The 21,108-nt window shown below is 48.0% G+C and overlaps 1 protein-coding gene across 2 annotated transcripts in view; it reads left to right on the top strand.

Moving 5' to 3' along the window:
* SCNN1B (sodium channel epithelial 1 subunit beta) overlaps positions 1-19,359 on the top strand; it is a 128,968-nt gene extending 109,609 nt beyond the window's left edge. For both annotated transcript variants that reach the window (XM_075318125.1, XM_075318126.1), the window contains exons 8-13: positions 1,541-1,658; positions 2,215-2,290; positions 4,527-4,584; positions 5,769-5,830; positions 14,166-14,241; positions 16,232-19,359. In XM_075318125.1, coding sequence (XP_075174240.1) covers positions 1,541-1,658; positions 2,215-2,290; positions 4,527-4,584; positions 5,769-5,830; positions 14,166-14,241; positions 16,232-16,576 — 735 coding nt within the window. In that variant the 3' untranslated portion in view covers positions 16,577-19,359. The remainder of the gene's footprint in view (positions 1-1,540; positions 1,659-2,214; positions 2,291-4,526; positions 4,585-5,768; positions 5,831-14,165; positions 14,242-16,231) is intronic.
* The last annotated feature ends 1,749 nt before the right edge of the window (positions 19,360-21,108 follow it).

Genomic DNA, 21,108 nt, shown 5'->3' on the forward strand with positions numbered 1-21,108 from the left:
TATCTGCAGGCACAGGACAGGTCTCTTGTGCGCTATCTGCAGGCACAGGACAGGTCTCTTCTGTGCTATCTGCAGGCACAGGACAGGTCTCTTCTGCGCTATCTGCAGGCACAGGACAGGTCTCTTCTGCGCTATCTGCAGACACAGGACAGATCTCTTCTGCGCTATCTGCAGACACAGGACAGGTCTCTTCTGCGCTATCTGCAGGCACAGGACAGGTCTCTTGTGCGCTATCTGCAGGCACAGGACAGGTCTCTTCTGCGCTATCTGCAGGCACAGGACAGGTCTCTTCTGCGCTATCTGCAGGCACAGGACAGGTCTCTTCTGCGCTATCTGCAGGCACAGGACAGGTCTCTTCTGCGCTATCTGCAGGCACAGGACAGGTCTCTTCTGCGCTATCTGCAGGCACAGGACAGGTCTCTTCTGCGCTATCTGCAGGCACAGGACAGATCTCTTCTGCGCTATCTGCAGACACAGGACAGGTCTCTTCTGCGCTATCTGCAGGCACAGGACAGGTCTCTTGTGCGCTATCTGCAGGCACAGGACAGGTCTCTTCTGTGCTATCTGCAGGCACAGGACAGGTCTCTTCTGCGCTATCTGCAGGCACAGGACAGGTCTCTTCTGCGCTATCTGCAGACACAGGACAGATCTCTTCTGCGCTATCTGCAGACACAGGACAGGTCTCTTCTGCGCTATCTGCAGGCACAGGACAGGTCTCTTGTGCGCTATCTGCAGGCACAGGACAGGTCTCTTCTGCGCTATCTGCAGGCACAGGACAGGTCTCTTGTGCGCTATCTGCAGGCACAGGACAGGTCTCTTCTGCGCTATCTGCAGACACAGGACAGGTCTCTTGTGCGCTATCTGCAGGCACAGGACAGGTCTCTTCTGCGCTATCTGCAGGCACAGGACAGGTCTCTTGTGCGCTATCTGCAGGCACAGGACAGGTCTCTTCTGCGCTATCTGCAGACACAGGACAGGTCTCTTCTGCGCTATCTGCAGGCACAGGACAGGGCTCTTCTGCCTGCAGATAGCGCAGAAGAGCCCTGTCCTGTGCCTGCAGATAGCGCAGAAGAGCCCTGTCCTGTGCCTGCAGATATCGCAGAAGAGCCCTGTCCGACCCTGTCTGTAATCAAAGTTGCAGAAACGCCCTGCACTTTGATTGATGTGTGCGGCGGTGCGGGCCTTTGTAGGTGGGGTCCTCAGTGCTTACGCCTCCCCCTCTGGAGTCCTCCTGCAGGCTCAGGAGCTCAGCCTGAATGTTTATGGGAAAGATGAGACAAACTGGTTGCTATAGACTTGCTGCCTAAAAAACTCATTTATTAGGCTGCATGGTCTCAAATTGATCTCCAGAAAAGTGGAGCCTGAAAAAATATGAAGCTTCTTCAATGTAATGTATGGGCATCATGCAGCCAATGAAAAACTGTTCTGTACTATAATCCTTTGTAGGTTGTCCCCCCTCACTCCCATTTTGGAGAAACTAGGGTGCTTTTTATGCCTTTATATACTATGTATATGTACATTCTAATTTTTTCCTCTCCAGTCTTGCCTGCGCTCATGTTTCCAGGAGGGGATGGTGAAAATGTGTAACTGCGCTCACTACTTGTATCCACTACCGGATGATGCCCGTTACTGCAACAACAAGGACAATCCGGACTGGGGTAAGTAAAATGCCCACCCCCCCTCCCAAAAAAGAGGATGCTGTGCACATTTTGCTCCCCCAGGCACTGCTGAAATTCCCCCAAAAATAGCAATACCGAGAGGTTTCGTCATTCAGAGAAGTGGGAAACGTGGCAGAGAGAATGAGGAGTTCAAAAAACAATGGCCAAGGAAGGGGGGGGGGGATTAACCTCAAAAAGCAGATATTTTTAGCGGCAATTAATTCCCCTACTGGACAACGTTTAAAAAGTTAGCGAGTTGGTAGAATTGATTCATTGGTGTAGTTAATAGATTCTCCAGCTACACCTTTTTTTGCCCCCCATTTGTAGAGGGTATGGGATTGGGTTTTGCTGGTAACCACAGGGAATTGGGCATAATCCCTGCCCGATGCAAGATCTATAATGCCCCCCCCCCCCCCATAGGGGCATTGAGGGTCTTTCAGGCACCGGGCTGGGTGTGACAATTGGCTATATATATATATATATATATATACACACATACACATACACCCCTGAGCACAGCATAATTGTGCATTAATAATTGATATTTCTGTTGCAGTGTCGTGTTATTACCAGATGAAAGATTCCGTGACGGAGAGAGAAAGGTGTATCGATCTATGTCAGCAGCCGTGCAAGTAAGTAATAATCCATTTTCTCACTAACTTTTCTGAGTAATATTTTCATATATTTTTCTAATGGTTTGAACTTCTTTTTTTCTTTTATATATTCCACATAAAATAAGTTATATAATTCCAGGCTACCTGAAGTCTCCACTAGGAAAGGGAGTATTGCACACAGATGTATACAGCTCATAGTGGATGCAGTAACAAAACAGAATGCAGTAATCTCCACTCCCCCTAGTAGTGTCACAATGTCACTACAGGATAGTGAGGGACAGGGGTTCTTATACTGTCCCTCTTGCTTGGGGACTCTAGGAAATTCCTAACCTCAGGGTTACCTCTAATGGTGGAGATGCCTGAGTCCCATGCCTGGATATTCTCCTGATCAGATCTGTTACCCCAAGAGAAGGAAAGGGCAGGAGTGTGATGGCAATATACACACACACACACACACACACACACACACACACAAATCTTTGGCAGATCTATAGTTGCAGTGAAATCATGGACATATTGTTCCATTTGTACACAGCCACAAACCTGGCACTGATTGTCCACAATTTCACTGCAGCCACAGATCTGCCACAAATCTGCCACAGATCTGCCACAGATCTGCCACAGATCTATCTGTGTGTGTGACAGGGCCTTAAGACAGACAGGGGAAAACCAAACCTTAGACACACTGCAAACTCACAAGAACAAACAGTAAGGCTAAGTTCACACTTCAGTTGTTTTGCATCAGTCACAATCCGTCGCCTTGGGGAATTACGGTATCCTGCAAAATATTTTGCAGGAATCCAGTATTTCCCCATAGACTTCTATTAGTGACGAATTGCGACTGATGACCCTGCGTTGCATCCGCTGCGTCGCGGTCCGTCGTTTTTGACTGACCGCCGAGCGGGTAGCAACGCAGAATGTAACGTTTTTCGGGCCGTCAAAATAAACGCGCCCATCAGGAATCCGTTGCCATCTGTCAAGCTTGTAATGTATGTCTATGGTGCTGGATTCCGTCGTAATCCGTCTTATGACGGAATCCAGCGCAGGATTCCGTCATGCTCTACTGAGCATGCCCAGCATGCTTGGCACACCCCCTGGGCTGTCCCAAACACAAACGGATCATGACTGATCCGTCAAAAAACGGACGCATAACGGATGTAACGGACGCAACGGATCAGTTTTTTCACCGGATTCCTGTGAAAGGAATCCTGTAAAAAACACATCCGTTGCATCAGTTGACATCTTGAAAACGACTGATCCGTTGCTGACGGACCTGACGGATTTAAAACAACTGAAGTGTGAACTTAGCCTAAGAGACAAAGAAGAAAAGCAAGAGCAGGAAGGTAGTATAACCCCCCCCCCCAAAAAAAAACAACAAGGGTTAACATCACAATCGCTCACAGCAATAATACATAACAGTAAAGGGTGCTTTACACGCTGCGACATCGCTAACGATATATCGCTGGGGTCACGGTGTTTGTGACTCAGATCCGGCGTCATTAGCGACATCGCAGCATGTAACACCTCTAAGCGACCTAAAACGATCGCAAAAGAGGTAAAAATCGTTGGTATTGGAGCGGTCGCTCCAACACCAAAAATCGTTGACAGGTGAGTTACGAGGTTGTTTGTCGTTCCTGCGGCAGCACACATCGCTATGTGTGACACCGCAGGAACGAGGAAACTGACCATACCTGCGTCCCGCCGGTAATGAGGAAGGAAGGAGGCGGGCGGGATGTTCAGCCCGCTCATCTCCGCCCCTCCTCTGCTATTGGGTGGCCACTTAGTGACGTCGCTATGACGCCGAATGAACCGCCCGCTTAGAAAGGAGGCGGTTCGCCGGTCACAGCGACGTCGCTAGGCAGGTAAGTCCGTGTGACGGGTGTAAGCGATGTTGTGCACCACGGGCAGCGATTTGCCCGTGACGCACAACCGATGGGGGCGGGTACGCTCGCTAGCGATATCGGTACCGATATCGCAGCGTGTAAAGTACCCTTTAGTCTGAATCACAACACTTCACCACACCAGTATAGACTAGCTATAGCTGGCATTAATAGAATTGTCCAGCCAGCGTATATAGGAGAGGGAGGGAAGTGGCTGGCTACCCCACATCATGTGATTAAAGGAGACTAACACGCAACCCCTTGAGAGAAGTGGTGACTATAGGCAGCCAAAACGTTATAATTGATGATACATCCATGGCAAGTCATTTAGACCAGATTTAATAACTAATGATTTCTATTATCTTATGTTATAGTGACAGTAACTATAAAATGACAATCTCCATGGCTGACTGGCCCTCCGCCGCAGCAGAGGTATGTACAGCCTTACATGCTGCCCTTTAGTGATACGTTTCGGCATACCCTAAGCTATGAAAGTACTTGAATGCATTTTGGCATAAATATAAGTAGTGTGTCTGGTTACAAGTTAACATTGTAAAAGGTCTAAGTGAACTTGGTCAGCCTAATCCCAACTTTTTGTAAAACCAAACACATAACCTGTCCGGCTCTAGACCATAAGTTAATCTTGATTGGTCCATATAGGAGATGTTCATGATGATTTTCTTCCCTCATCTCCTCATTGATATATACGTCTCCTGGAACAATCATCTTCTTTTTGAAACTTTTTTGAAGGTGATCAAAGGATCGTTAACTATTGAACTATTCCAACTCAGAACTACATATAACCTTAAAGGGACCCTGTCACAAGATTTGGGGCCTATAAGCTGCGGCCACCACCAGTGAGCCCTTATATACAGCATTCTAACATGCTGTATATAAGAGCCCAAGCCGCTGTGTAGAACGTAAAAATCACTTTATAATACTCCCCTAAACAGTCGGTGCAGTGGAGTTGGGTCAGATGGGTGTCTCCATTCTCCGGTGCCGGTGCCTCCTCCTCTTTCGGCCATCTTCGCCCTCCTTCTGTAACCTGTGTGCATGACACATCCTACGTCATACACACTCGCCGGTCCTACGCAGGCGCACTACAATACTTTAATCTGCCCCGCTCAGGACCTCAATGCCCGCTTGTGTGGATGATGTAGGTTGCATCATGCACCCCTGCTTCAGAAGAAGGATGACAAAGATAGCCGAAAGAGGAGGCGCCATCACCGGAGAATGGAGACGCCCATATAACCCAACTCCACCGCACCGACCGTTTAGGTGAGTATTGTAAAGTGTTTTTATGTGGTACACAATGGTATGGGCTCTTATATACAGTATGTTAGAATGCTGTCTATAAGAGCTCACTGGTGGTGGCCGCAGCTTATAGGCCTCAAATCTGGTGACAGGTTCCCTTTAAAATTACCCAGTGGAGGTGAATACCCAGTAGAGTATATCCATACATAGTGGTCATTCATGGAATCTTTACCTTTAATTAAAAAAAAAAAATCCCCCAAATTTTTTCACATATGATATACCTCCATCCTTCAAGCAAGTCATTATTCTGGACGTCCCATGACCTCTTTATAATAGTTTCCATTTTTATATTATAATTTCAGGACTGGATTTTTCATGTTCTTTCCTATGAAAAAGATGGCAGCCATCAGATAACTGTGAACAGGTTGGTAAATGTCCGTCATTACGTACCACAGCTCTAGAGCGTCCAATGACGCTAAAACGAATCCATAATTGTCAAGAATCACGTAGATTCTAAATTTTGTGTTTTGAAAGGACCATGTAGTAAAATAAGAATTATTCTTACCGTTAATTCGGTTTCTAGGACCTTCCACGACAGCATAGGAGGTTGTCTCTCCACGCCCTAATTGGGACAGGAAGCACAAGAGGTTAAAAGGACCCTTCCACCTCCCATAGCCAGTGTCTTACAAAGAACCCATAGCATATGAGAAGTACAAACACATCCAGGAATATCGAGGATAAGGGAGGGAATTACGTGATGTCGTGGAAGGTCCTAGAAACCGAATTAACGGTAAGAATAATTCTTATTTCTCTAGTCCCTTCCACGACAGCATAGGAGGAATACCAACGAATTGATACCTAGGCGGGGACCACAGCCTGCAGGACCTTCCTGCCAAAAGCCAAATCCCTGTTGGAATCCAGATCCAAACGATAATGCTTCGTGAAAGTATGGAGGGAAGACCACGTAGCCGCCTTGCAGATCTGCTCAGGAGAAGCCCATGCCCGTTCAGCCCAGGAGACAGAGGTAGCCCTGGCGGAGTGCGCCGTAAATCCGGTAGGAGGAGACAGATGCTGAGCGAGGTAGGCGTCTCTAATAGCCCGCACAATCCAGTTGGCGACGGTACTCTTAGCCACCTTCTTGTCCTTATTTCGACCAAAGGGCTGTATGAATAGGTTATGATCAATACGCCAAGGTGCAGTGATATCTAGGTAGTGCAACACCGTCCGACGAACGTCCAAAGAATGGAACACTTCCTCCCCCGGAGTCCCAGGATGCTGACAGAAGGAAGGCAGGACGAAGGACTGAGAACGGTGAAAATCCGAAACCACTTTGGGAAGGAAGGAAGGATCCAGCTGAAAAACAATGCTGTCATCCCTGACGGTCAGGTAAGGCTCCCGAATAGACAATGCTTGAAGTTCCCCGACTCTCCGAGCGGACGTAATGGCCACGAGAAAGGCAGTCTTGTGAGAGAGAGAGTGGATGCTACAGGAGGACAGAGGCTCAAAGGGTGACTGAGATAGTCCGGTAAGTACCACATTGAGATCCCAGCGAGGTGTCAGGACCCTCTGATGCGGACAGAGTCTACTAGCGGACACGAAGAAACGGCGGATCCAGCGATGATCTGCCAGAGCCGTGTCAAAGACTGCACTGAGTGCGGAGACCTGCACCTTCAGGGTGCTGGGCCAAAGGCCTAAGTCCAATCCACTCTGGAGGAAGTCGAGAATCTGCGCAATGTTAGGCCGGAGCGGATCAGGAGGCCGGGAACCACACCAGGAGGAAAATCTCATCCAGATTTTATTGTTGATACTATTAGTCACTGGTTTACGGTTGCTCTGTAGAGTAGCCACGACCTTGTCAGAAAGTCCTTGGGCCTTCAGTGCCCGGGCCTCAGAAGCCAGGCAGCCAACTTGAGTTTCTGGGGGTCCGGATGGAATATCGGACCCTGAGACAGTAAACTGGGGTCCGAACCCAGGAGGACCGGTCCGTCGATCCCGAGAGTCAGGATCAGGCTGTACCAACTCCGCCGTGGCCACAGAGGAGCTACCAGGATAGTTGCGGTTCCGTCGTCTCTGATCTTCCTCAGGGTTCGTGCTAGAAGAGGAATTGGGGGGGAAGGCGTAGGCGAGGCAAAAGGACCAAGTGTGGCAGAAGGCGTCTACCCCCAACGCATTGTCCCGAGGGTTCAGGGAGAAAAATGTTGCGACCTTGTGATTTCTTGCTGAAGCAAAGAGGTCCACCTCTGGAGTACCCCACCTTGCCACCAGAGAGCAGAACACCGCTTGATCCAGACTCCACTCCCCTGGGTGAACATCCCGACGACTCAGGAAATCTGCCTGAAGGTTTAGGGAACCCTTTAGATGGACTGCAGAAAGGGATAGCAGGGACCGTTCTGCCCAGTGGAAGATCCGGGAGGACACAGACTTCAGGGCGCCCGATCGTGTACTGCCCTGATGGCGGAGATGTGCCACTGTGGTGACATTGTCTGAGTAGACCAGGACGTGAGAGTCCCGGACGAGATCCTGAGCCGCAAGGAGGGCTTCCCTGACTGCCCTGAGCTCCCGGTAGTTGGAGGATTGGGAGCTGACATAAGGACTCCAGACCCCCTGAAATGGGGAGTTTGCCACCATAGCACCCCATCCTCGCAGGCTGGCATCGGTTGTTAGTGTAACCAGGGGCGTTTGAGTCCAGGCAACCCCCACCTTCAGGTTGTTGGGACGCAGCCACCAGAGAAGGGATGAGGAGACGGTCCCCGAGAGGCGAAACCGTCTGTTCAGGGAGGACGGGAGTCTGTCCCAATGCGCCAGGATATGATCCTGTAGACACCGAGAGTGGGCCTGAGCCCACCTGACTGAGGGAATGCAGGACGTCATAGAACCTAGAGCCGACATAGCCGCTCGAAGGGTCGGGCGAGCCTGACGGCGAAGCTTTGAGATTTTGGCTAGCAGGGCCAACCTGTGGCCCTCCGGGAGAAAGGATGCCTGTCTGTCGGAGTCCAGCAGCACTCCGAGAAACTGCAGAGTGGAGGAGGGGTGCAACTGTGATTTCTTGAGATTGGGGATCCATCCCAAGGAACGAAGAATGCTTAAAGACTTCTCCACATGGCTCCGGAGGGTCTGAGCGGAGGCAGCCACGAGAAGAAAGTCGTCCAAATATGGAACCAGACAGATACCCTGCAATCGTATGAAGGCGACCACCTCTGCCATGATCTTTGAAAAGATCCTTGGAGCCGAGGAGATCCCGAAGGGAAGTACATTGAATTGGAAATGCAGCACTTCCTCCCCGTGCAGAACCGCAAACTTGAGTTATTGCCCGTGACACGGATGGATGGGCACATGGAAGTAGGCGTCCTTCAGGTCTATGGAGGCCATCTGGTGGTGCAGACCTATCAGTGGGATAGCCGATTTCACAGACTCCATCTTGAAACGCCGGTACCTGACCTGCCGGTTGAGACGTCTTAGATTGATGATAATCCGGACGTTGCCAGACGGCTTTTTTACAAGGGAGAGACGGGAGTAGTGGCCTATCCCTCCTTCCTGACTCGGGACTGGGGAAACGACCCCCGAGTGCATTAGCTCCTGAATCTTTGCGTACAGTAGGGCCTGGGAACCCGGTGACGCCAGAGCCGTGACACGGAGGCCCGGAAGAGGGGGGGAGATGAATTCTATTAAAAGACCCTCTGAGACGATCTTCAGAACCCATTGGCAGGAGGTGATGGACCGCCACTGGAGAAGAAACGCCGAGAGTCGTCCCCCCACCCGAGCCGAGTCATGGTTTGTCCTACTGAGGACGTTGTTGATGGGGAGGGATGAGGATGTTTCTCCCTCTACCCTTAGGATAGCTCCACCGGCCCGACTTCCCTTTCCCTCTGGGCTGGGAGGCCTGAGGCATCGAGGGACGAAAGGACCGCTTCCTGGGGGGGTCTAGGATCTAGTAAGTCCTTACGATCATTTGCCTTGTCCAAAATATCATCCAGGGCAGGCCCAAACACCAAATCCCCTTTAAACGGAAGGGAGCAAAGTCTCATTTTGGAGGTGGAGTCTCCACTCCAGGCCTTAAGCCAGAGGGCACGTCTGGCAGAGTTAGATAAGACCGAGGTCCTGGCAGCCAGGCGGACTGATTCCACCGAGGCATCCGCCGAAAAACTGGTAGCCTTCCTAAGTAAGGGAAGGGATTCCAGCAACTCATCCCGAGGGGTACCCTGGGAAATATGAGCCTCCAACTGGTCTAGCCACCTAAGTAGGGACCGGGAGACACAAGTGGAGGCAATGTTGGCCTGAATGGTAGAAGATGATGCCTCCCAGGATCGCTTCATGAGGCCCTCGACCTTCCTATCCATCTGATCTCTAAGCTGGGAAGTATCTTCAAAGGGGAGCGCCGTTTGTTTAGCTACTCTGGCCACCTGTACATATACTTTGGGGACCTCCCAATGCAACCCAGAAGTCTCCAGAGGAAACCGGCGCCTGGGGTCACCCCGGAAACGCTTCTCAGGAAATTCCCATTCCTGAGAGACAATATCCAGAATATTGGCATGAACCGGAAACCCTAATTGTTTGACAGTTTTCAGGCCAGCAAACATCTCATCCTGGACTGAGGGAAGGACCTGCACCTCCTCTAACCCCATAGTGCTCCTAACCGCCCCAATAAGATGCCCCAACTAATAATCTGGTCCGTACATGGTTGGCAAAGCTTCTTATCCCAGACTGCAGGGAGCTTTTTTACACAGACTGGACACTTTTTAATCTTTTCAGTCCGTTCATAGCGGTCAGGCTTGGCAGGCTTATCAGACTTCTCAGACCTCTCTGACTTCTCACATTTGTCAGATTTCTTAGTGGCCTTGTCCTCCTGGAAAACACAGACCAGAAGAAGCCATAAACATCAGTCTGAGACCATGCATGAGGGACCACCCCCCTCCTTACTTACTGTGGCAGGGGGAACACTGGGCTCTGCAGATGCAGGGGAAGACATGTCAGGGAGCACAGCAGAATTTCTTACCATGAGTCTGAAGTCTTCAGGGCAGCCTTTATGCAGAAAGGCCTGCCCCCCCCCCCCCCCAGTGACAGGGAACGTTCCCCGCCTCCTGCATCAGGTCCCTGACAGGCCGTGGAAGTGTCGGCGTGTCCTCCACGCTGCCTCTGCGACCGGAAGTGCTCAAACCGGAAGGTCGCTAGACTGGAAGTCCCGCCCGCGGCAGCACTTCCGGGTCGCCCAGCAGCGTGCATGCAGGAAGCGGCCAGCGGCTCAGGGAGGATGCCGGCCGGGGAGCTACACAGCCTGCCTCACCCCAGAGGAGCTCCGGAAGGCTGGAGCAGCGGTCCCACACAGCGTGAGGGAACAGTAGGGGAGGAGCGGCGAAGGCCCGACCGATACTGCCCGGCTAAGGTAGGGGGAAAAAAGGAAAAAAATCTATATACTGTAGTTCGCCGGCCACCACAGCATAGGAGAAAAATAAAACCTCTCCATGCCCCATGGGGACAGGAAAGACACTGGCTGTGGGAGGTGGGAGGGTCCTTTTAACCTCTTGTGCTTCCTGTCCCAATTAGGGCGTGGAGAGACAACCTCCTATGCTGTCGTGGAAGGGACTAGAGAAATAGCTTATTTGGTCATTATTTTACTGCACTTTGATGTTGGTATAGATGTGTCCTTTCTTACTTTCCTCTTGGCCACATTTCCGGAGATGAGTAGCATGAGATGATCGGCTTGAGAAAAAAACAAAACAAAAAAGTACTGCAATACTATTCAAATTGTCTCTCCAGTAAAGGAGACAAACTCTAGCACAGCGCCACCTATTGGAAGTAGCGATCCTAAAAGTCACAAGTGGATTTTCAACAATCCTTTGCAATATGACTCAGGATATATAAGCCAGATCAGAATCCCAATTTGCAGACACGGTGTTTCGGGGTGCTTGCCCCTCGTCAGTGCAAAGTATGGGGGTGTCTGATCTGGCTCATGAGAAAGCTATGTGGGGACCACGGGGGAACACTATTCTCCTTAAGGAGACTTTGCAAGCTAGTCTGGCTGCCAGGTAAGGGGACTTATAGCTGCAATGCCCCTCTGGGAAATATTCAAATTGTCTCTCCAGTAAAGGAGACAAACTCTAGCACAGCGCCACCTATTGGAAGTAGCGATCCTAAAAGTCACAAGTGGATTTTCAACAATCCTTTGCAATATGACTCAGGATATATAAGCCAGATCAGAATCCCAATTTGCAGACACGGTGTTTCGGGGTGCTTGCCCCTCGTCAGTGCAAAGTATAGGGGTGTCTGATCTGGCTCATGAGAAAGCTATGTGGGGACCACGGGGGAACACTATTCTCCTTAAGGAGACTTTGCAAGCCAGTCTGGCTGCCAGGTAAGGGGACTTATAGCTGCAATGCCCCTCTGGGAAATATTCAAATTGTCTCTCCAGTAAAGGAGACAAACTCTAGCACAGCGCCACCCCCGTGGTCCCCACATAGCTTTCTCATGAGCCAGATCAGACACCCCCATACTTTGCACTGACGAGGGGCAAGCACCCCGAAACACCGTGTCTGCAAATTGGGATTCTGATCTGGCTTATATATCCTGAGTCATATTGCAAAGGATTGTTGAAAATCCACTTGTGACTTTTAGGATCGCTACTTCCAATAGGTGGCGCTGTGCTAGAGTTTGTCTCCTTTACTGGAGAGACAATTTGAATATTTCCCAGAGGGGCATTGCAGCTATAAGTCCCCTTACCTGGCAGCCAGACTGGCTTGCAAAGTCTCCTTAAGGAGAATAGTGTTCCCCCGTGGTCCCTGCAATACTATGTGAGGTGTTTATACTATATGTGTCTATATGCGAGAAACCCAGTGGTCGTGATGTGAATAGTGGCCTATTGGGGGGGTTTGCTAGTGTGTCACAATGTATTATAGGGAATCTGTCACCAGGTTTTTCCCTTATGAGCTGCGGCCACCACCAGTGAGCCCTTATATACAGCGTTCCAGAATACTGTGTATGAGGCCAGGCCGCTCTGTAGAAGGAAAAAAACACCTTTATAATACTCGCCTAGGGGGTGCCACAAAGAGGGGGGGAGCCAGCACTGCCTGAGAATGCCCACCCCGCAGCCATGAATGAATGGCACATTAAAAATATAAATATAGAGTAGGACCCCCTATAGAGTTTTGCCTTGACATTGGCAGGGGAGGCTCAAATTATTGATCAATCATTTGATAAAAATCTCAATTTGCATTATAGTACAGTTGGAATAATTGTGAATTTACACATCATTTTTTTTTTTTTTTTGCATGCCATTCTCAGGCAGTGCTGGCTCCCCCCTCTTTGTTGTCACCTAGCGGGTGGTTCGGTCTGTTGCGTGTCGCTGCTCTCAGTCTGGCAAACACAGGGGCATGCTTTCATGCTAAGGGGGCTGGCTAGCCAAGGGAAGTAATGCCCTTGTGACTAGTCACTGGCCTCATTAGCATATCATAAAGAATCTTTACAAATACTTTTTCTAAAGATCTTTTTAAAGGGAACCTGTCAGGTGCAGTATGCATGAAGAACCGCGAGCAGTCCTGGGTGCATATCGCTAATCCCTGCCTAACCGTCCCTATATCTAGTAGCATAGCATAAAGAGATCTTTAGAGAAAGTATTTCTAAAGATCTTTTATCTCATGCAAATGATCGCAGTGACTAGTCCCAAGGGCGTTATATGCCCCGACTAGTCCGCCCTCTTAGCATGTTAGCACACCCATAGGGACATACTAACATGCTATTCAATTTAGCATCATCAGCGGTGCCACGTGTACCTGTGTTCGCTGTTACCGCTCTTCTGAATGCCTGGCTCTTTCGGTCATGCCCAGTATGAAGCCAAATGTACGCGTCCCGGCTTCAGAGAGGTCTACTGCACATGACCGAAAGTGCCGGCATTCAGAAGAGCGGTCACAACGACCACAAGTACGTGTTGCACCCTTGGTGATGCTGCATTAAATAGCATGTTAGTACGCCCCTGTGGGTGTGCTAACATGCTATGAGGGCGGACTAGGTCGGGGGAAATAACACACAGGAGACTATTCCCCACGCTCATTAGCATATCATAAAGGATCTTTAGAAATACTTTCTCTAAAGATGTTTTTATCTATACAAGTGTATACAGGGACAGTTAGGTAGCGATTAGCAATATGCACCCAGAACTGCTCGAGGTCCTGGGTGCATATTGCACCTGACAGGTTCCCTTTAAGGAAAAAAAAAGACAAAATCAGAGTTTATTACCAAGCATCCAGCAATGCCTCACCTCTCCTCTCTGCTTCAACAGTAAAGTCACATGTGTGGTAGCAAACATGACCAAAGCAGCCAATCACTGGGCTCAGCCACTCCTGTGTACATTGGCATCTCTGCTGAGCCCAGTGATTGGCTGCAGCGGTCACATGCACTAACATGTCATAACATGACCACTGCAGAATGTTGAGCTTAGTGATTGGCTGCAGCAGTCACATGCACTAACATGTCATAACATGACCACTGCAGAATGTCGAGCTTAGTGATTGACTGCAGCGGTCACATGCACTAACATGTCATAACATGACCACTGCAGAATGTCGAGCTTAGTGATTGACTGCAGCGGTCACATGCACTAACATGTCATAACATGACCACTGCAGAATGTCGAGCCCAGTGATTGGCTGCAGCGGTCACATGCACTAACATGTCATAATATGACCACTGCAGAATGTGAAGAAAGGACTTTAGCAATGTTTGCCTATAGAAAAAGTTTCAATTGTTAAATATATTCCCTTTTCCGTTAGAAATGGCATCATCAGACTGAACATCTACTTCCAGGAATTCAATTACCGCAGCGTTTCAGAGTCTGCAACCACAAATGTGAGTGCTGTATACGGGGGATGGGCTGGGTATTAGGGCACAGGTACGGGCTACTGGGTAATAAAGGGCGGGGAAGGTTATATTTCCATGAAATGAGCACTTTTAAGTGGAAGTTCTAGGACTTTCCCTTGGAGTTGTGACAATATTGATTTGCTCTACAATGGAGGCCCAGATTAAGTGTTCACCATGGTTTATTACCAGGTAATCATTCTGCAAATACCACAGTCCATAAAAATGTAAACCTACATGGTCCATGCTTACGGGTTGTGTCTGGTATTGCAGCCCCATTAGTGTATAGTGCTGAGCTGCAAAACCACACACAATATACAGACAAGTCTGGTGTCATTTTTATAATCATGGACAACCCCTTTAAGGTAAGAGCTCTTTGGTGCTGAATATTCCATATCATGTACCCAATAACCATCCTGAGTCCTGCCTGGTATGATAATGATGGTTGACAAAAGATTAAAAAATTGTGTGAATATATTAATGATTCAGTGAGGTTAAAGGGAGTCTCTCAGAAAATGACTGTGCAAACAAAGCACATAAGCTCAAAGCAGCCTTGGCATGGCCGCGCATTTAGTACTCTTTCCTTTTCATCTATCTTTTTTGGCCACTGATTCTTGTAAATTCAGTGCTGTCAGTCAAGGAAGATAGGAGAGAATAAATGGAAAACAAGAAGGCAGGAAGGTGCACTGAACGTTTCTCCATATAGGCAGGGGTTGTCTTATTAAAGGGAATCTGTCAACAGGTTTTTGCTATGTAATCTAAGAGCAGCATAATGTAGGGGAAGAGACTCTGACTCCAGCGATGTGTCACATGCTGGGTTACTTGCTGTTATTTTGATACAATCCTCGTTTTCTTTGCTGCAGTTCTAGCAGTGCTCAAAAACTGAACTGTGTATAACCCCTCCCACACCACTGATTGGTAGAGCTCAGACAGCTGAGCTGTGTATAACTCCACCCACACCACTGACTAGCAGAATTCAGAATGCTGACCTGTGTATAACCCTGCCCACACCATTAATTGGTAGAGCTCAGAATGCTGAGCTGTGTATAACCCCGCCCACACCACTGATTGACTGAGCTCAGAATGCTGAGCTGTGTATAACACCACCCACAGCAGTGATTGGCAGAGCTCAGAAAACTGAGCTATGTATAACCCCGGCCATACCACTGATTGGAAGAGTACAGAATGCTGAGCTGTGTATAACCTCGCCCACACCACTGATTGGCAGAACTCAGAATGCTGAGCTGTGTAGAACCCCACCCACACCACTGATTACTCAGTTTTTTGAGCTTTGTCAATCAGTGGTGTGGGTGGGGTTCTACACAGCTCAGCATTCTGAGTTCTGCCAATCAGTGGTATGGCCGAGGTTATACATTACTCAGTTTTTTGAGCTTTGTCAATGTATAACCTCGGCCATACCACTGATTGTAAGAACTCAGAATGCTGAGCTGTGTATAACCCTGCCCACACCATTAATTGGTAGAGCTCAGAATGCTGAGCTGTGTATAACCCCGCCCACAACACTGATTGGCAGAGCTCAGAATGCTGAGCTGTGTATAACCCCGCCCATAACACTGAGTGGCAGAACTCAAAATGATGAGCTGTGTATAACCCCGCCCACACCACTAATTGGTAGATATCAGAAAGCTGAGCTGGGCATAGCCCCGCCCACACCACTGATTGGCATTTGTGTACACTGTGCATAGGCAAAAGGTTTTTAATCAGTGGTGGGGGTGGGGTTACACAAAGTAGTAAACTAGGAGGCACAAGACACATAGTCCTGTAGTGATAATCTCCTGCTGATAAAACAAAGATTTTATTGAAACAGCCTAGTAAGTGATACATCACTGGAATTGGGGTCCCCACATCATACTGCTCTCAGATTATATAGCAAAAACTGCAGGCAGATTCCCTTTAAGATACGGATGATGTAATTGAGATAAAACTTTAGAACGCATTCATGGTCCTTTTTGTTCTATAGGTCGTATGGCTGCTATCCAACTTGGGCGGCCAGTTTGGCTTCTGGATGGGAGGCTCAGTCTTATGCATCATTGAATTTGGAGAAATTATTATTGACTGTTGTTGGATTACATTACTCAAGCTTCATGCCTGGAACAAATCGAGAAAAGAGAAGAAGCGACGTCCCGAGTACTCTGATCCACCACCTACAGTGTCTGAGCTGGTGGAGGCATACGCCAACCCTGGCTTCCAACATGAAGATGTAGTGCCCATGCCCATACCAGGCACCCCACCTCCGAAGTATGACTCTCTCCGGGTGCAGCACATCGATGATACGATAGAAGCCATATCTAGCGATGAAGAATAATATATATATTTTTTAATTGCAACCACCATTACTAATCAATCTGCTGCTCTTCTAATCATCACATTCATGAAATCTACTAATATCAGAGGTTATTATATATTTTTGGGGAGAAAATTTGTATTTTTGGAACAGAACGAGGCCCCATTACTTGTTATTTTCAGTATTGATCTACTCAGAGGTTTAGAATAAAGCTATTTTAAGTACTTGAAGTCTTTTTCCTTAGAGTCGGAAGCTTTTTACTTATGGATGAGATACCTAGTTTACGACAGGGTGCGCTTTTTTATGTGGTATTGTGGTTGTGACTCACCTTCAGGTCTGTATATATCAGGACTTGAAAAATCTCAGGCCAGTTAGTCAATATATTCCTAGGAATTTCCTACAGCCAGTTATTTTTTTTTTTAATGTATTTCTTTCTTGTCGTCGAGGAAAACGTTGGTGCCGGCTAATAATTTACGTTAAACCAGGTCTTTGAGTTCCTTCAATATATCTGTAATTTAAATGGGTTTTCTGATGAAGAAAGGTCCTTAAGTAGTCTTACCATATGAGGATAGAAACCCTGGGGGTCCTAGGAGAATGGGGGCCCTGTGAAATTGACCAGTTTGCTCTCCCTTTCCCCTAATGCCAGTCCTATCTCCTGTTCAGTTCTTTTACCTTTAGACCTTTGGTCACATCATGGTCATATGGCTGTGAAGTCACCAAAGGTCCTTAAACAATCCTTAGCTTGTAATACAAACGCTGGGGTCCTTGATAAATTGCACGGTTTGACTCCCCCCTAATGCCGTCCTTGACTGTTAGCTAGAGCTTATTTTTGGAGTATGGCTTATATTTCAAGCATTCTCCAAAAACCCTGTAAAATCATGCTAAGGCTTATTTGTGACATATCTTATTTTCATTGAAACATGGTACTACATCTCCCCGGGGGAACTGGCACTAATCTCATGGATGTTTGGACCAAACAGCTGATACTTGGGGTTTCCGGGAACCACAGTTTGACTCCCCCCTAATGCCCTCCTTGACTGTAACTATGGCTTACTTTTGGAGTAAAGCGGGCTTTACACGCTGCAATATCGGTACCAATATCGCTAGCGTGGGTACCCGCCCCCATCTGTTGTATGACACGGGCAAATCACTGCCCGTGCCGCACAACATCGCCCAGACCTGTCACACATACTTACCTGCCCGGGGATGTCGCTGTGACCGGCGAACCGCCTCCTTTCTAAGGGGGCGGTCCATGCGGCGTCACAGTGACGTCACAGCTGCGTCGCTGAACCACCGCCGCCGGAAGCGGAGGGGCGGAAATGAGCAGGACTTAACATCCCACCCACCTCTTTCCTTCCGCATTGTGGCCGGGAGGCAGGTAAGGAGAGGTTCCTCGCTCCTACAGTGTCACACGGAGCGATGTGTGCTGCCGCAGGAACGAGGAACAACTCCGTTACTGCTGCAGTAACGATATTCGAGAATGGACCCCCATGTCACCGATGAGCGATTTTATACGTTTTTGCGACGATGCAAAATCGCTCATAGGTGTCACACGCAACGGCATCGCTAATGCAGCCGGATGTGCGTCACCAATTCCGTGACCCCAACGACTTTGCATTAGCGATGTCGTAGCGTGTAAAGCCCCCTTTAGGCTTATATTTCAAACATAGTCCAAAAATCCTGTAAAATTATGCTAGGGCATAGATCTTATTTTCGGGCAAACACGACGCTTCAGCTTCCCGGGAGGGACAGTACTAAATACATGGATGTTTGGACGAAACAGCTGATAGTTGGGGTATCCAGGAGCTGGACCAGCATCAGCTAATTGGTGGGTGTGGTTGCTTTTTCAGAAGGGGCTGCATACTTGCCAACCAATGTTGTCAGGACAGTTCAGTAAACCTCCGCAAAAAGGAAAGAGGGTTAGCAAAAGTGGGCAGTCGTGCATGATTTGTGGGCAGTTCAGCGGCAGGGCGCAAGTGTCACACCCCATTGAAATGTTGGCAAGTGTTGAGTTGTACAGATGACATAGTCCCTTTAGAATTTGAAAGGTTCTAGCTGTTGTTTAGAGAAGTTTAACTAGATAACTAGATGAGAAAAATATGGCTGCCTTCTTCCATACAAAAACAGCTGTTGAGCAAAAAGATTTACCTTGATCTGGTTCAGCATCTAGTCTGGTCACCCTTGGTAGTGGGACCAGAGAAGTTTTCACTTATGTGGTTGGCATCCTCAGACTACCATCCTGGCCACCTCTACTTACTAGCCCCTACAATGCCATAATTTCAAGGGGCCTAGTAAATGCCAGAGGTGCCCATAGGAGGCCAACCACACAAGTGAAGACCGCCCTGATTTAGCTGCCACAAAGGACTGCCCTGGTTCAGATGCCACAAAGGACTGCCACAAAGGACTGCCCTGGTTCAGCTGCCACAAAAGGACTGGCCTGGTTCAGCTGCCACAAAGGACTGGCCTGGTTCTCGCTTCTGGGACAAAATTTCAGAGTATTCTAAAAAGTTAAAGATAAGTGAAAACTGAGCACAAATAGGCAAATCTAAAACTTTTGAAATAAATAGTAATAGTAGCATATATTATATGTAGCACTACTTTTTTAATTTTTTGTCTGTTTTTTTTCTAATTTTCTACTTTCTAACTATATGTTGTACACTTTAATAATCCAGAATATGTGATAAACCAGCACTTGCCACTTTCTTGCGTCGAGGGAGCATTCATTTTATTCGGAGGTTTCATTATCTTTGTAGATGTATTCTTTACTATTTTTAAAAATCCTTAATAAACAATGTTAAATCCAGCGCTGTCGCCTGCCATTAATGCAAGATTAAAGGATTCTAGCTACACTGATGCATGTCGCCTAGTAAGTACAATGTGCTCATTTGTAAGACTGAGAATACGGCATTTACAAGACTGGGCGCAGCACGGTGACTTCACTGTCTGCGGAGATCATCACAATATCGTTTATCATCATGGACACCTTCAAAATGTGCAGTCCTTAGCACTGATCCTCATAAAGTTCTATGGAGAACTGTAGGTGTTGTTTCAGAACTTGTAGCGGAATGTCTATTGGTCTCTGGCTCCTCCCTTCTCCATAGAATTTTTGAAAGCACCAACTGTCATCTCCTATCTCAGTAATGGGAAAATCTGTCTTCACTGAATACAGATTTTAGGCTATGTGCCCACGTTGCTTTTTTATGTGCTTCTTTCCTGCACACAAAAAGCATGTTTTGGCAAGAAAAAAGCAGCTGAAAAAAGCGCGTATTGTATTGCATTTGCGCGTTATTTCACATGCAGTTTTTCCTGTTTTTTTTTTTTTTTTTTTTTTAGTCATGGCGATCACGGAGGATCAGATGCTGTATCCCCATGATCGCCACCAAGTCTCCGGCTGATGTTACAGCTGGGACCCAGCTCGCACTGCCCACGCTGCTCCCGGCAGTTTAAACCCCTGAATGCTGCGATCAGTGCAGGGAGAGGAATCGCTTAACTCTCCCCGGCGATCGGGTCGCTGTAATGCGATCACAGGGACCCAATCGCTGCCACAGTAACCCAGGGTTGTCACCATGATGAACCCGGGTTACTGAACCATGGAGAGCCTCACAGACCAATCTACTGACATACAGTGTGGCCACCCATATCCTATCCACCACCATTAACTTGAGAACGGCAGCAGCTATAGGCATAGAAGTGGTGTCTAGGTATAGTAAAGTAGCCATGCGCTATGCAATGAAACCACCTATAGCGCCACCTGGTGGAAAACAACGGAGTTAGCATTTTTATCTCGAAAATGGAAAGAGATAGAGAAAAAAGTAAATTACAAAGTTGTAAGGCATCATCAATTCAATACGAATCGACACCTTGCATACAGAAATGCTATGATCAGAACGTGTAAAACTCACAAGGCTGCGGACGTGAAATGATACCTCATGGAGACCTTCCTACAAGTCATTGGGTATGGTGGCTGCGTGGAGTGGCCTCAACGCTCACCTGACCTGACCCCATTGGACTTCTTTCTGTGAGGTCACATCAAACAGCAGGTGAATGCGACCCCTCCACCAACATTGCAGGACCTACGACGACGTATCACAGATGCTTGTGCAAACGTGTCACCTACCATATTGCACAACGTGCCGCAAGATACAGTATGCTGTGCAGAGTGCAGATGTGCATTGCAGCTGACGGTGGCCACCTTGAGCATCAAAGTTAAATGAGCGCCATATGCATAACTAGCATTCAATGTTTTGGGGGGGTCATGGGTTTCATATCATAGCATTTCTGTATGCAAGGTGTCGATTCATATTGAACTGATGATGCCCTACAACTTTTTGATTCACTTTTTTTCTCTATCTCGTTCCATTTTCAAGATAAAAATGCTAACTCCGTTGTTTTCCACCAGGTGGCGCTATAGGTGGTTTCATTGTGTAGCGCATGGCTTCTTTACTATACCTAGACACCACTTCTATGCCTATAGCTGCCACCGTTTTCAAGTTAATGGCGGTGGACAGGATATGGGTGGACACACTGTAATCCACACAAAGCATTGCAGTGGA

The sequence above is a fragment of the Anomaloglossus baeobatrachus genome, chromosome 7 (genome assembly GCF_048569485.1).
Source record: "Anomaloglossus baeobatrachus isolate aAnoBae1 chromosome 7, aAnoBae1.hap1, whole genome shotgun sequence".
Classification (NCBI taxonomy): domain Eukaryota; kingdom Metazoa; phylum Chordata; class Amphibia; order Anura; family Aromobatidae; genus Anomaloglossus; species Anomaloglossus baeobatrachus.